This window comes from Ammospiza caudacuta, chromosome 14 (assembly GCF_027887145.1).
Source record: "Ammospiza caudacuta isolate bAmmCau1 chromosome 14, bAmmCau1.pri, whole genome shotgun sequence".
Lineage (NCBI taxonomy): Eukaryota > Metazoa > Chordata > Aves > Passeriformes > Passerellidae > Ammospiza > Ammospiza caudacuta.
Genome location: NC_080606.1, coordinates 10135434 through 10151428, shown reverse-complemented (window position 1 = coordinate 10151428; position 15995 = coordinate 10135434). Strand labels below are relative to the sequence as shown.

The 15995-nt window shown below is 37.6% G+C and overlaps 1 protein-coding gene across 1 annotated transcript in view; it reads right to left on the bottom strand.

Moving 5' to 3' along the window:
• TENM1 (teneurin transmembrane protein 1) overlaps positions 1-15995 on the bottom strand; it is a 302334-nt gene that overhangs the window by 193459 nt on the left and 92880 nt on the right. The window contains exon 3 of the mRNA XM_058814332.1: positions 8315-8575. Within this exon, the coding sequence (XP_058670315.1) occupies positions 8315-8575 (261 nt within the window). The remainder of the gene's footprint in view (positions 1-8314; positions 8576-15995) is intronic.

The following is a 15995-nucleotide window of genomic DNA, read 5'->3' as shown; positions in this document are numbered from 1 at the left end:
CCATTTATATAAAAGCAAGTTGAAAGAAGCAGCATTCAAATCCAGTGAAATGAAAATCAACTCAAATTTCATATACAGCTTCTCATTCTTAACCTATTTTCTATTGCAGAAATTAGAAATCAGATAACACATTTAGTCTAGGTTTCACTTTTAGAAGACTGCAGCCATGGGCCACTGTGTTTCTTCTAGATGAAGCAGTCACTATGTTTCTCCTAGATGAAAGCTACTTGCTACCATTAATAGTCCCCTTTTGTGAGACTTTTGTGAGATATGTTAATATTCCTAACCCTGAATAATACAGATTTGTGCTGATCTTCATCTTACTCCCAAGCCCAGGAGGAAATGAAATACTAACAAATTTGAAAATGTAAGATAATACTTTCTCATGTAATGTAAAACACAATGAATTAAATGTGTAGAAATTAAAAAAAGGTTGGAAGGAAGAATGAACAACCTTTCTCACCCATGAGACAACAATAAATTCTAAGATCTCATATCATCAAGAAAAAAATAATATTTACATTAAACCTTGCTAGACTCTAAAATGGTAATTTGTCAGTATTTGTCACTTCTGTATCCATCCTGCACTCATTTGCTGGATCCCTTTTTATTTCCCTTATGGTATTACAGTTTGGGCAAGTCAGGGGGAGGCCGCAAAGACGCTCAGAGAGCTGGAGCCAAGGAGACAGGCTTGGGCTGGAGAAGAGAAGGTTCTGGGGGGATCTCAGAGCACGTCCCAGTACCTAAAAGGGCAACAAGGCAGATGGAGAGGGCGTGGAATGATAGGGCAAGAGGGAATGGCTTTAAATTGACAGAGGGTGGGTTTAGAGGGGATATTGGGAAGAATTATTTCCCTGTGAGGGTGGTGAGGCCCTGGAGGCGCCCAAGGCCAGGCTGGACAGGGCTGGGAGCAGCCTGGGACAGTGGAACGTGTCCCTGCCCATGGCAGGGCTGGAACAAGATCATCTTCAACATCACCGCTAACCCAAACCATTCTGTGATGTGGCAGCTGTAACTCATTTTGCTCATTTGTAACTCATGGTGGGGATGAAAAAAGGCCCAGTTCTTTTTGTATTAAAACCATGCTGGCTGCCAGTATAAGGAACCAAATGAGAGTAACTTGATCTCATTTATCTAGCAGCCTTAAATGTAATCTTACATGATCAGAGTTCACAAGTTTTTCCTTAGCTTTATTTTCCACTAATGATATTCAACTTTCAGCTTTAAGCAAAACATCCAAAACTTTGAAGAAAACCAGGTTCCAACTGGTAGAAATATCCACATTTTAAGACATATAAGGAAAATTGATTACATTTCAAAATAACTACAAAACTAAACAAAATTATTCCAAAGGACATACATACAAAATATGACTGTAGGTTGTTTCTGTAAATCAGACTGCTGATCTCCTAAAACATTTAAAAATTTAACCAAAAGAGATGAGAAATAAATAACACTGTAAACTTAATAAATCCACATAAATAAAACATCAGGACAGACATGCTGACTGTTTAGAATGGAACTGTTCCCAGCAACACATTTGTCCAGAGATGTCCTCCTGTAGAATTCACAGTAAATGCTCAACAAGAGAAAAAGTATTTTGTTCAGTGTTTGCCTGGCCTCATAAAGATTGTGAAATGAGAAGTCAGACAATCCTCACCCTCCTGCACTGCAGCACCCTGACAGAGAGCAGACACTTACCTGTCTACCCCATCTCAGTTTTCCCCCCAGTGGTAGCCAAAATAAACTGAGGTCCCAACAACTGCAGAATCACTGCGAAGTATTTTTGCACTGTGAAGTATTTCTGGAGATAATTTTCCTTTGCATTCATACCCAGAATACTGAGAAAATAAAAAGGATTTAAATGAAAGGAGTGATAATTTATATTGCTGCTGGCTCCTCAAGGCACATCCATTATACTCGCTGTATCACACAGGGGAGGAAAGCCAAGAGATTTTTTTCTGAGCTCTAATGCAAATTTACTGATTTCTGGAAAAAAAATCAGACTTTTCTTCTCAAGCCTTCCTCCCTCCCCACCTCACCCACCATGAAAGAAAAAAGATTCAGGGAAAAAAAATTTATACAACCTCCTGCAAATGGACTGATAATTTTTACTATGCTGTGGGAAAAGGTAATTTAGATTCTGGAATATAGAAAGTATTCCTGCTACATTCTAGACACTGTTTCATTATCTTTAATCTAAGATGCTAAATATTGATATTTGTCTTTAAATTAGCATTCATTGTCCTTAAAGGAGATCCACAAAAAAGGGAATGTTTTAACACCGTGTAATGATTTTTATAGACCACATGAAAATTGTAAAGATTAAAATAGCTGACATGCAGATGCAATGCCCTTGTTAGCCAGAAAAAGTAATAAAGATGGTAATTTTAAAAGGCAGAATTTCCCCCACAATACTGACAAAAAAGTAATTAGCTGAATTTCCATAGATAAACAATTTCAGAAATGGTTTAAATACTGGGGCACAAGCTCAAGACTTGCATGATATTGCAGCTGAGGTGATGCTGCAGTGCTTTCAGAAGCATCTCACACTTATCCAAGGCAATTTGGATAACTTACACGCTGCCTTTGAGACAGTAACATTTCCAGAGGAACCACTCTAAGGTCAACAAAAGCTTCTTACACTCTGAACAACTGCAGCAGAGCAGCTCCCCTGTCAGTGGATATGCCAATGCTCCCCAAAAGACATTGCTGAGTTACTGCAGGGGCTCACATCCCTCCTTTCACTCTGAGGAGCTGCCTTTGAAACAACAGCAGAAGAAACCAACATAAACACCATGTAAACACTAAAAGATCAAAAAAACCCTCACAACAAAAGCAACAGAGGTCTTTAATTAAGGGAAGGTAAGCAGCCCTTTTCTGTCAAATATCTGAAAGTATCATAAATCAAATATCTGACAAGCTATAGCAAGCTACAGAAGGAATTTCACCATGAGGGGTTTTGCATTTTATTGATGAGGTTGCCTTAATCTATTAGGTGCCTTAAAAGATAGGCAGGAGTGTACAAACAGAATGGAATCCAAACCACAACAAAAAGGCAAAATAAAGCATACAAGGATCAAAGAGAAAAATATTAAATGACACAGAGGGAATGGGATTAAGACAAATATTTACCTTTATATTTTCAAGGCTACTTACACATATTTAACCTAATGGGTCTACTAGCAAATTAGTAATTCAATTTCTTAATTGCACCACTGTAAATAGAAAGTGACAGGACAGGAGCTAATGGATACACTTCAGCCATCATTATTAGAAACACAATCCTGCATAGAGAGGCAGCCACATGCCCACTTCTCAGAGCATGTATTGCTATTGTAATGTAGCTGTTGGTAATAATTTCCTGGAGAAATGAGAAAGCCAGAGATCAGCTTAATGCCTGAGCTGTTTACAAAATAACAGTAAATAACAGCAACATTAATCACAATGCTGTCACTTTCTTACATTGAACACAAGACTTTTATGAAGAGCCAGATCCAAGCCTAATTTAAACAGGTGTGAATTCACAGTAGGTCTATTGTCACACACCATAAATTAAATCAGAGCCTTGTCCTTAGCTAAATCCTCCCCATGGCTGCATAGCTACAGCATTCTCAAAGCTCTGCTTCTCATACAGCATCAGCCATTGTAGCATTTCCTTTACTAATTAAGTATCTTTATCCCTTTAACAGATACCGTAGGGATTCTGAATATGAAGTGCAAAGAACTAAGGTGACTTGTCCAAAAGTCACCCATCTGCCCAGCAATCAAAATGAAAAATCCCCAGAGATTTAGAGACAGTCAAAAGCTCTGTTAAATGGATCACTGCTCCCAGGCTATAAAACAAATACTTAAATGAATTACACAAGAATAATCTTACATGTTTCTAGCTCATTAAACTTAGCTTTGATCTGTAACCTACTAAAGTCTCTACTACATCTACTTATTAAAATATGGCTAATACTATTACCCCATCTTAGCAGCCTGCTGTTTAAAATGTTTGTTATTATTGGAAGCATTGTTTCAAATAGAATCTGATACTCATGTTAAGAAAGAATTTTCCCAACACTTTATGGTGGGCAAAAAGGAAAAATTACATTTTTCCACAGCTGTTTTTTCCCTCTCTTGCTTTGCTTTTAACAAGACAAGAATGTTATTAAAAAGTCCCCATACCAGATCTCACAAGCACTCTAATGCTACATTGCATGACCAGTGGTATTGCAGCCTGTACTAAAACCTTAATTTCTTGCCTACAAATCTCAAAGAAGTCATTGTGAACTAGAGCTAATACCCAGTTGTCATAAAATAATTCAGCCAAAGAAACTGAGCAGAAATCTGGATCCAAGATGAGTCTGCATTGCACAGGACACTCCTCCAGCACTGGGAATCCTGTACTCTCCTACTGATTGTCACTGTGGTGTAGAGAAAGAGTAACTAATTGCATAAAAAATCAAAGTAGATGTCAGGATGAGCCAAACAAGTCCGACTTAAAAGTACATCAAAGCAATCTGACAAAATAAAAGAGGTTAAAATTGTGTTATTGTAGGAATGGCTGAAGTTCTACACTAGCTCTCAGCTGAGAGGTAGCAGCTAAAAGTAAAAGAGTTGATGGCTGTGCAGATGTGCTAAATGTGGCTCAAAATGGATTATGGCATGGCATAAATGTACTTGAGGTCAAATTCATTGTGTCACAGCTGCACAGATGTCCTGTAAAGGCAAACATAAGAATTGAATGAGCAGCAATGAGAAAGGTTATATGGACACAAAATGGACTGTGGGCTGCCTTTTAATACAGTACCTAGTGTGGGAGGCAGATCTGTGTCAAACCATGTAATTTTAGGAATATATCTGGAGATCATGCTTTCTGTAGATCAGGTTTGTATTCTCTTCTTGACCACATACTCCAGAAAAACAAACAAACAAATAAATAAATAAATTTGCCAGCTCAGTAATCTGGCAGATGAAAGCACTGAATTTTATGTTCTGACACAGTGCAGTGACAGATACCATTGTACCAGTGAACTGAAGGCAAGTGCAGTCTTCAATGGAATACAGAAACTATTTTTGATATGGTTATTCTGTGGTGTTGCTGTCTGAAATCTACATTCATATACCATAGAGTAACACTGTGTTTAAATGGAGCTATTTACACTATACCAGAGATAAGCAATGGTCCCCAAGAAATTGGTCATTCATTCTGTGCAGTCAATATATATTTGCTTAGCCTCAGGCAAAGCTGAAGGCAGTCTGTGCCCTAATGGGCTATTATTAGTTGCCATTAACTTGACAACAATGAATGGGAACGTTGGTGTTTTATACAATCTGTTTAATGCTGCCAAAACAACCAGAGTGTGTTTTAACAGTGATTATGACAGAGTCGGTGTGTCTACTAAGGAAAACAAGCCTTAAATAAATTCTCAAATTGGGCTACCCACAATGAACAGAGAAGTATATATCCTGTGCCAGGGAACTTCAAGCTAGAGCTAAGAATGAATAGGAGAATGTCAAGAAATAGCTAAAAAGAAGTAGTTTTTACAAAGTATATTAGCTCCAGATCAATGCAAAGCAGAAAACTGCCTTGAAAACACATCTACTGGAGGCCACAGAATTAATTGTCCCAGTATTACCACAAAAAGACCTGTCCTGTTTTTGTAGCAAAAACTGTGTTCATAGAGGAAGAAAAAAAATAAACCCAAACCTGAAACCCTACTGACCCTTTCAAAAGATGGACAACAATTACAATGTTTTCTCAAATCATGCAACAACGATGCCTTTCTCATTAATTTTACTCCAGTTCCAAATAGCTGCATTCACGTACCATTTGGTCAACCCCTTGAAATCCAGAATTCCTAAATACTTTAACAGAAATTAGGAAGTATCATGGTAACTAATATTTCATGTACTTCCATGCAACAGATCTTATGCATTTTCACACCAGAACAGTTACTGGCAGGCACAAAAAAATACATTTCCATGGCAGAAACTGACAAGGATAAATGCAGCACTCGTGGCTCTCTGATAAAGCCCCTGGCACACAGGACTGCATAGAAACAGGAAGATGTGCCATCTGTGACATAATTTAAGTAGAGATTTATGAACTTCTGTATTCAAAGAGTGCTTTGTTGCTGAGTGCCAGCCCAGATGAAAAACACACTGCTCTCTGGACCAGGAATCTTGGCTATGAACTTACCTGTGAAACAATAGATAATATAAACAAATATAGCTTGAACTGCAGCGTTCAAATTTATTCAGACTTTAACTTTCAAGACTGTAATTATTATAATGACTCAAGAGCACAGGAAGCACTGAGACCTGTGCAGTTGGCCCTGCCTGGAGACATCTACAGAGTTCAAGTGAACCTGTGCTCTCAGTTTCTCTCTCTTCCAACTTGCTCTTGCCCTCACTTTCCTCTCCCAACTATTTAGTCAAGCACCCCAAACATGAATCCCTGATTTAAAAATTGTTATAAGGCTTACAAAAAATGAAATATTAAAGCCACATGCAAAAAGACTATCTACACCAGTTTAAATGGATTAAAATCCTTCTCAGAGACAAATCTTTAGAGGAACGCATTCTTTGGTGGGGAAACACAATGCTATGTGTCCCTATCTTAACAACACCTAACCCATAATTCTTGCTACATCTGTGCACGATGATGCAGGTGCACTACTTCAGTAATTTTCATCTACACATTACTTATTTAGTGGTACATGTACTACTAAGCAAAATATCATCAATACCCAGCTGCACCACTGCACTCCAGACTGAAATACAGAACTCACTTAGATGATTTATTTGCTTTCAAGACTTCTGCTTCCCAGCACCTTACAAGAGAAATGCGCATTTTTTAGTCTAAATGGCACAAATATACACATTCCTTCCATGTAGCATTCCCTTTCAATAATTTTCACAGTTAAGGGGCAACCAATGCCAGGCAGACCAGATTCAACTCTTTCAGCCACCACCTAAACCCCAGTGTCTCCAGGAAAACACAAACACAATTCCCCCTCAAGCCCAAACAAAACCTCCCTATGCAGCAAACACCTCACAGAGGATGGGTCCCACAGAAGCTGGAAGACAGGCAGCCATTGCACACTGGAAATGGGGTGACATCTGAGAATTCACTGATTCCACCAACACAATAAAATGTGGTGGCCCACAATGCTTAATCCTCAATGGAATATTTAATTAGAAACAAGCTGTGCACTAAAATCTCATTTTTAACCTCAAGCAGATAATGCAATGTTTTTGAGCCTATATTGGACATTATCATTGGTACTGGCAGACATCCAGGTGAAATTATATAATTACGAGCTTCATGTTTGATAAATTCAAACATGTAAGTATAGAAATACCATTTATACTGAATCAGTTGTATTGACCTTATGACTACAGATGCACTAAAATATGTTGCTGTCAACACTGAAGTGTCAATATTTAATGACATCTAGACCTATAACATGCAGCTATTAAACACAGAAATTAAAATATCAGCTAAGCTTGTTGATCTTAAGCATGATAAATTTGTTTACTTACTATACTTTGTAAGGAAGCAGAGTAAATTTTAATCAATTTTAATGCAGAGATAAAAGAATACTAATTCCTCACATTAATTAAATACACATTTTTTCCTTCTGTGACACATTTAATTGTAAGAAAAGCAAATGAGTAAAAAAATCCTGAATGAGACTGAATATTTAGAAATCACAGATACACAAAAACAAGCCCATGTGACTCACAAGCCCACTCTCTACATGCAGAGAAATACAGAACTGAGAAACAACAAAGACCTGTTCAGTCTGTCCTACTGATGAAGACACATCTTCAGGTGCAGCACAAGATTAGAGGTAAACAGAGAATTTAGACTGCAGGTTGTCTTTCTCAAGTCATCTGGCTGAAGAGCCTTAAAATTATACCCAGAAGCCACAGGAGCAACTGTATGCAAAACATGATATAGATGTACATATATATATATTTTAGAACCTAATTCATAGGCCACCAAATTCAAATGATAAATATCTTACAACATAAAAATGACGAATGTGGGAAAGTTATTAGTCTTTAGAGAAATTATGTTTTAACAAAACCACTGTTTCATTTTTTTCTCTTATTTTTTGTCTAAACTATAAATACAATACACACAGCAAACAACCCCTTCATCTTACATACAGTACAGGGATCTATGAAGGAAGGGAGAAGAGAGAAAGAAAATAAAAGAGAAAATAAGAAAGAAGGAAAATAAGAGAAGTAGGAAAAGAAAGTTTTGAATAAATTACTCCTACTATTGAGTACATGAGATGCATTTCTTTATTACCATTCTCCCCATCAGACTTCCTCTCATGGTCAGTGTCAGTGAGGGACAGAGCTGAGTTTGCCCGGCTGGACAGGCAGGAGCTGTGCTCTGATTTGATGCCCCTCATCCACATCCTCAGGGCGTGGTCCGGGGATGCTCCTCCTTCAGTCTCAGTGTCCACATCTGAGCCCACCTCCAGAGGGTAACTGTGCTCAGCCACACCATGCAGGTCAGCCTGGTAGCCAGAGCACAGGATATGGGGAGTCTCACAGAATTCCATGTCTGGAAAAAACAAAAGTTCAGAAAAAAATGTAGCAGTGAAAAGCAATATAACTTTGATCTTCTCTTGGAGAATTTGTTTTGAGAATTAACATTTTTCACACTATTACAAGACTTTTTTTGGTCAGTGACTCGCTCTGCTATGTAATCTACTCTAAAGGTAATACAACTAGAAGAATATATAGTAAAATATATAGTGCTGCACTGTAATTGTGCCTTTTTGTCTGATAGAAATATGCATTATAGCTCAAACATGTGCACACCCACACACTGATAGCTGCACATCAATTTACAACTGAAGTGAGCATCTGCAAACACAGACACTTTCTCATGTTTTGCCAGGAAGGCAACAGCTGTAAATTAATCTCAGTATGTTTTTATCCTAGGGAAAGTGTAGCAAATTTCCCAATACAGAAGTTAAAAAATAACATTTAAAATATTTGGTTTATGGTGGAAGACAAAGAAAGGGTACTTACCATTGGCTTGCTCTTTGAGAGTGCTGTCCTTGCATATTCACACCAGTGGGTTTGGGTTCTCCAGTGCTGGTGGCTACAGGAGCTTCCTAGAAGAGCAGTGACTACTAGGACTGTACAAGGGCCATCTCATGACACCAACCCATCTGAGATTTGAGAGCTGTACAGTGCTACAAGTTATTCTTACTGAACACAGCAGCTGCTGGGCAGCAGAAATCCAAGGACAAACAGAAGGTGGACAGGACCCATAATGTGAATATGCAGAGGAAACATTCTCGAAGAACTACAGGTAAGTAACACACATCAGCAAATTGCAACTCCCCTTTGAGGTAGCCTCTGCATATTCTCACTTGTGAGAATCCAATTACAAATGTAACTCACAGGGACTATGACAGGGAGTTCTAATTAAATAAGGATTACAAAACTGCACTTCCTAATTGAACATCAGACCTGGGATGCCATCTTGAGAGACTAAATACAATATCAAATATGCATACAGTATTTCAGTTTCTAGAAAGGAAACATCAGAGACAAGAGTCATTGTTTAAGACTAAGGACAAATACTCTTTTCTACTGTCATCCTAACCAAAGCTTTAATTTGCCAAACTAATCCACTTACCAGCTACTGAGAGGAATGATTCTGATTTTAATCACTCTCGCTGAAATAACAAAAAGCCCTTTTATTTTCTCGAAGGTATCAACCAAAACCAACAAACCAAATGCTAAGACATAAATTGAACCACCTGAGGAAATTGTAAGTAATCTGTCTCTATATATCTTTCTTTTGCCATCCAAAAATTCCTGAAGGTCTTGGCTTTGAGCTCAGGGAAAGGCAACCTTATTTGTGGAGGGCAAGGGAAGAAGGCAGGCAGCCAGCAGAAAAGCATGGCCATGGCCTCACTCTCCCACAGGAGTCATGGAAGGTCACCCTGTCTTGCCTGGTGTGGCTGCATCCAGCAGCAGCAGCCACCACTGCTCCTGCTCCCTTTGGAGCAGCACGACAGGAGTGGGGATGATCCCAAGTGCTCCAGCACCACTCTGGTCCTTTCCTCTTGTTCACAGGAGGAGGACGTGTTCTCAGCCCTATCCTTGAGAAGCTGGGATGTGTCTTCACGAGCCCTGTCCCTCCAAGTCTCTCAAATGCACTGAGGCTGACTCCTGATGGAGATGGCTAAAACTGCCAAAATACTTGGAAGCAATTGCATAGGGAGTATTTGGCATTTGAACTTTGTCTACCTTACAGCAGGTGGGATTTAAGGAAAAAACATCTGATTCTTCTTCCCCTTTAGAAGAGATCTTTGCTTATTTTCACCATCTGAGGAACTTCCCCATAATTAAAAATCTTCCTATAACCCCAAGAATCACCTCAGCTGATGCCAGGTCCTCAGGGGACAAGGATGCAGGATTTTTTACACGGCTGTCCCTCCAGGCAGATGTCTGCCATCAGCAGCCTGGAGCCCATCTTCCCCCTGTTTGCATTTGCATATGCCACAGGGAATACTCATCCCAGTAAATCCCACAAAATGCTAATTAGATTACACATTTTTAAGAAGGACAGAATTTACCCTTCAGTCTATATGTTAATTCCTTTTTTTTCTTTTTATACTCTAACTCATGTTCAACTCAAGTATAACACAATCTATTGCCTTAATAGTCTATTTCTTAAGTATACAAGCCTTTGCAGGATTTTAACTCCCACAGGAAGAATTTTCTGAAAAGCTTTTACAATGGCAGAAGTGGCTGCTTTTAGTCTGCATATCTAACCTTTTTACCTAAAATACTACATATTTCCATGAGGAGATAAAGTTCAAGTAGATTTATGATAGATTCAGTGTTACCACAAAGACATAGTCACAAGAGAAATGAGAGAACATTAATACAAAATTCAAGGTTTTGCATGAACAGAGGACAGGAAAGAAAAAGTGGCAGTTACGAAGATGATGAAAGGATTTTCAACTGTGGACCCTCACAGAGCCTGCTGTAACACAACCATTAAAAAACAAGTATTTTATCTCACATTGATACTAATTAGCTTTTTCAAAAAAGTAAAGCATGAAGAAATATGAAATATCTAATGAGCAATAAAAGGAAAGAAGAGTTGTTTAAAAAAAAAATCAGCATTGCAATTAATAGACCCCTTTCTTTCTACTACTAAATACAAATTTCTGTTAAAAAAAAATCTTAAGAGATAAGCAGTTAAAGAGAAGCTGGAGAGCAGTGCCTCTGCTGTTTAAGGAACTGGGCAGCTGACCAGGCAGTGCTAACACAGCTTCAGCTTTGCTCACAAAGTTACTGAAAATACCAGGTAACTCATGAAGGGTTTATTTACTGTGGCATCAATTTAGTCACCAGTACAACTCAAAATCGAAGTTAGGATTAGATGCAAATACAAAACACTTATCCCAGTGCATCTTCCATTGCATGGTCAGGAGTAACTGTGTGCCAGCTACTCTTTCTGCAACTCTTTTAGTGTTTCTAGCACAGGTTAAAAAATATAATAAAATTACCCCCATGAAAGACCACTGAGGCCCTTCTCTCCAACCTAGTAATTCTGCAAAATTTGGACTTGCAGGACTTGTGGAATCTCCTCACTGTTGCCATTTGCCAAGAATTCTGCTAATTTCCACCAACTAACCATGAGTATAAGTAAATATTTATTTCAATAAATATTTAAAATAAAGAAAAAATGATGCAAACAAAGAAGCTAGAGGAAACATAAAACTAGAGTATAAATAGTGATGGGCATGAAGAACTTTCCAGTCCTCCTATTCCCTTATGGAAAAATATTCTACTTATGAACAGAATGGTAACTATTAATTTAAATTACTTAATTGACCTATGTGTTCAACTAGAGAAAGAGCTTACAGAAAAATATAATTTATTTATAAACCGAAACAGTTTGACATCTTGCAATTACGTGCCTTTTATGAACCCCATCATATAATTAAGCAATTGCAATTTATTGATTGTGAAAGTCTTTAAACACCACTGATTCACAAATTAATTTTATTCTTGATTCTTGGTATCAGGTGATTCTTACTCTGAGAATGCTCCCTGCTCAAACACACACAAAATCAATTCTCTGGATGAAAAAACCACAAATTATTCTTTCTGCAAATATAAAATTATAAAAGAGATTAAGTAGCTCAAAGGCAAGGAGAAAATATCAGTCTTTGAATCTGAAATCCATGATACTGATTTTGGCCTAGTGTCCTCTTTCAGACTGAGTTTTTGAAAACACTGGAAATATCAGAGTCTGGGGAGGAGAATAAGGAAAGAAAGGCAAATAATACACATTAACCTGAACAGAGTCATGTTTATACTTGTGTCTGAGGGAATAATATGGGGAATGCAAGGGAAAAATACCCCAAAGATGCACTTCTATTTATGGGTTGGGATTTCAGTGTTACACCACAACCTGGTAGGTGTTTTTTCCCACTGAACTTAGTGCAGTGCTTTAATCTGCAGGTGCATTTCGTGTGCTGCCAAACAGGCAGAAAGGCAGAGCAGCCACTCGTGGTGTAGGAGACTCAGAGGGAGGGAGGGAGGGAAGGAAGGAAGGGAGAGAAAAAAATGCAAATCAGATGGGGAAAGTGAAGTTTGCCTTCATTTTTGGAAGCAATACATATGCATTCTCCTAAATGAGAAATTTTGAGGGCTATTGAACACTCTACTAAATTTCATGTGTTCAACGGCCCTTAAAATTTCTCATTTTTCACCTGAGAACTGTGGTTTACTGGCTGGTTGCTGGACTTGAGAATTAAATGTGCAGAGATCTTAAGCTACTTCATAAAGGCATTCATGAAACACAACCTGCTACATATATTTTGGAATGCTTTTGTGTATATGCTTCTCATTTAGTCAAAGATCTTACTTCTTTCCATGTTGAGAGCATACCACATCTTTCCTAGGACAATATAATTCAATGAATTTAAGCTCCAGTTACCATCTGTACAAAAACCACTGAGGAAGCAGCCAAAAACAAATTAATTTTCAAAAATCCATTACACAGACTATTAATTTGTTTTATAAATTTCATGTTTATCAGCAATTGCATTACCGCCACAGCCTGGAACTGTTTCTCAGCTGCATATATCTTAATAAATAAAAACTGATATCCATGTTACACATAAATAACAACCATATAGAATATATAATTTGAATTTCTTTACTTTGATAACAAATGCATTGTATTGTACATTTTATTTTGCTGTGTTTCAGCTTTTCCTTGCATTCCCTTATTTATATAGCTTACTTTCTTACATTAACCTCAACTTACCAGCAGAGATGATATTAAGTTCAAAAATATCAGCTACAACAACTAAAGGAGGAATAAAAGAGGAATCAGAGTCTGTTACAACACTAAGGAGGGAAATTTGCAGGTTAGGCAGCTAAGGGATTAGGAAAGAAGGCTGCACTTTCAGAAAGCTCTTTGGCTTGTGAAATTTATAAGGAAGAAAAAGTCTTTATTCTCCAGGTCCTTCCCTAGAGGTACCAGAGGATGAGGCTCCAACTCATGCCTCATGGCAAATAACTTTCTAGTCTCTTCTTCAGACTAATTCTTCAAGCTTAAATAAGAGCACAGAAATAGACCGAACCCCTTAAAATATTCTCATGCAGTTCTCAGATATTAATTTTTATTTTTACTACTACTGAAATCAACATAAATAAGGAATTTTTACACAGAAATAATCCTGATCCTACAGGGACACAGATGAACCTTCTCTGTCCCCAGAAGCAGAGAATTCTTTTGGAGATCACTTGAAATTCTTCATGTTAGAGATTTTGTTTTTCAAGAGTTTCTCAACTAACAAGATGCCAGAGGAAGCATCTTTGGAGCTACAGTGTGGATGCAGCAGTTCTCATTTTAATTTAGGAAGAAACACTTTCAGTATCATATTGGTTAGAAATTTAATCCTTGAAGTTCAAATAGATCTGAATTATTGCTGGCTACAGCCTTTCCTACTCCAAATTGTGGCTTTATGAGTTAAAATACTTCCATTCACAGGATTCTGTTAAACAGAAATTTCTACTGCAGGTACTCATAAATATCTCTCCTTTAATGAATTTTAGAGTTATAAAACCATAGCAAATGCCAGGAATTAGAATGTAAGCTAAATTTCATGTAAGGAAACCAACTTATTCTCAAATAATGACCACACTAACTCTACCCTACTAAAGACAAGAGGATAAAAAAAAATTAGTTACCACAGATGAGAAAGAACTTCAATATCATTTGTGCAGATAAATTGAATTCTTCTAGTATTACAGTTGAAATAGAGTTTGGAAAAGCTTGTCTTACAACACATTCACATATAATTTCATTCTCCATATGCAATAATCTATTAAGAAGTTACGGATTTTCAAGAAAAAAATATTGTCTGCTTCCAAAAACTCTGTCATAAGAGAAAAGCATTCCAACTTTCTTTCAAGTATTGTAAAGGTTCCTTGGCTCAATAATAATTTTTCTATTACAAGTTTTGGCATTTACATTTGTGTTTGAGGGAAGCAATAGATAATGAATCCTTTCTTCTGGTGATTAAATTTTCAAAATTAAACCTAGCCATAACTAAAACTTTCATAAAGGGCAATAGAACTATGAATCAAACTATCTCAAGCAGATTAACTAAGTTTCCCTTTGAAAGAGTTTCATATGCACAAATAGTTTTCCTCCAGATGAAGCAGGGGGTGTGAAGCAGAGGGGCACTGCTCTGCTCCCTCTCATCCTGTGCATCCACAGCTCTCAACAGGCAAAGCTGTGCTGGGATTCTGCCTTGGTTTCAACTCTGTATGCACTTCAGACAAGAAAGGCTGACAAAATTATTAGAGTGCAAACAGAGTACCAGCATTCTTCAAAGTGAAATTACCCTCAGATTGTGGCTCTAGCCCTACAAACTTGAATTCAACTCTGCTATGCTCTTCTGGTAGTAATTTCTGAAAGCAGTTACATTTAAACCAAAATCCCTGTAATTCAAACCTCAGTCTTAGATGTCCATGATATCTAAGCATGACAGCTATTCACTTCCAAAAAAATAAAAAAAGAGACAAAGTTATGAAAATAATAAATAATTTCTACCAACAGTTTTAATTTTGGTTTATAAAATACATTTTAAATAACACTGTTTGTTCCTTAAAATATTGAAATTTATTTGTTTTAAAAATTGCAGTTGAACCAGTACCTTTAGATAAAGAGCACCTGCTTTTAAATATTAAAGTTGTGCAAAGCAGGTATCTTTATAAATTTCACTGACTTAGTTTTAGAAGGCTACACATGCAAAAAAATCCAGAAGTCTAAAAATGGATTTAATTTTCAGGGCTGTAAATCCAGAAGTTAATTCTATGCAGCCAGTGGGCTGGCGTAGCACTTAGGCTTTAGGTCATTGTGACTGTCTCAGAGTAACCACCTGGCAAGTGCAGAACTTTGGGATGGTGGAAAGACTTTTAGAGAGCTGCTATCAACACCCATTTACCAGAAATCTTTTCCTTTACTGCTGGGACATTCAGCAGACCTGAAGCAGTCAGATCACAGACAATGCTCAAAAAGAATCATCAAAGTAACTCAGCTCCTCACCTTAACTTTCACCAGAAACTACAAAGCTCTAATATCATTTTAAAGTAGCCTAAGAGAGTATCAAGGGTACTACTAGCCATCTTACTTTGAAGGGACATGAATGCAAGGCAGCAGCAAAGGGAGCCAGGCTGGAGCAGAGGAAGGTGGTTTTGATGCCCTGAGCCAGTTCCAATGAGGGATCAGTGAATGAGTAATTCCAGCACAAGTGAACAAAAGGCTTCAGCCACACTGCACTGACCAAACCCCATTTCTTCACTTTCCAACTAACTGTTAAAAATGCTGGAAATTAGGAAAAAGTATTTGCAAGGGAGAAGGTATCACTGAGAAATCTAAGCACAAAGAGACAAAATCTCTTTAAGGAAGGGGTGCCAGTCCCCAG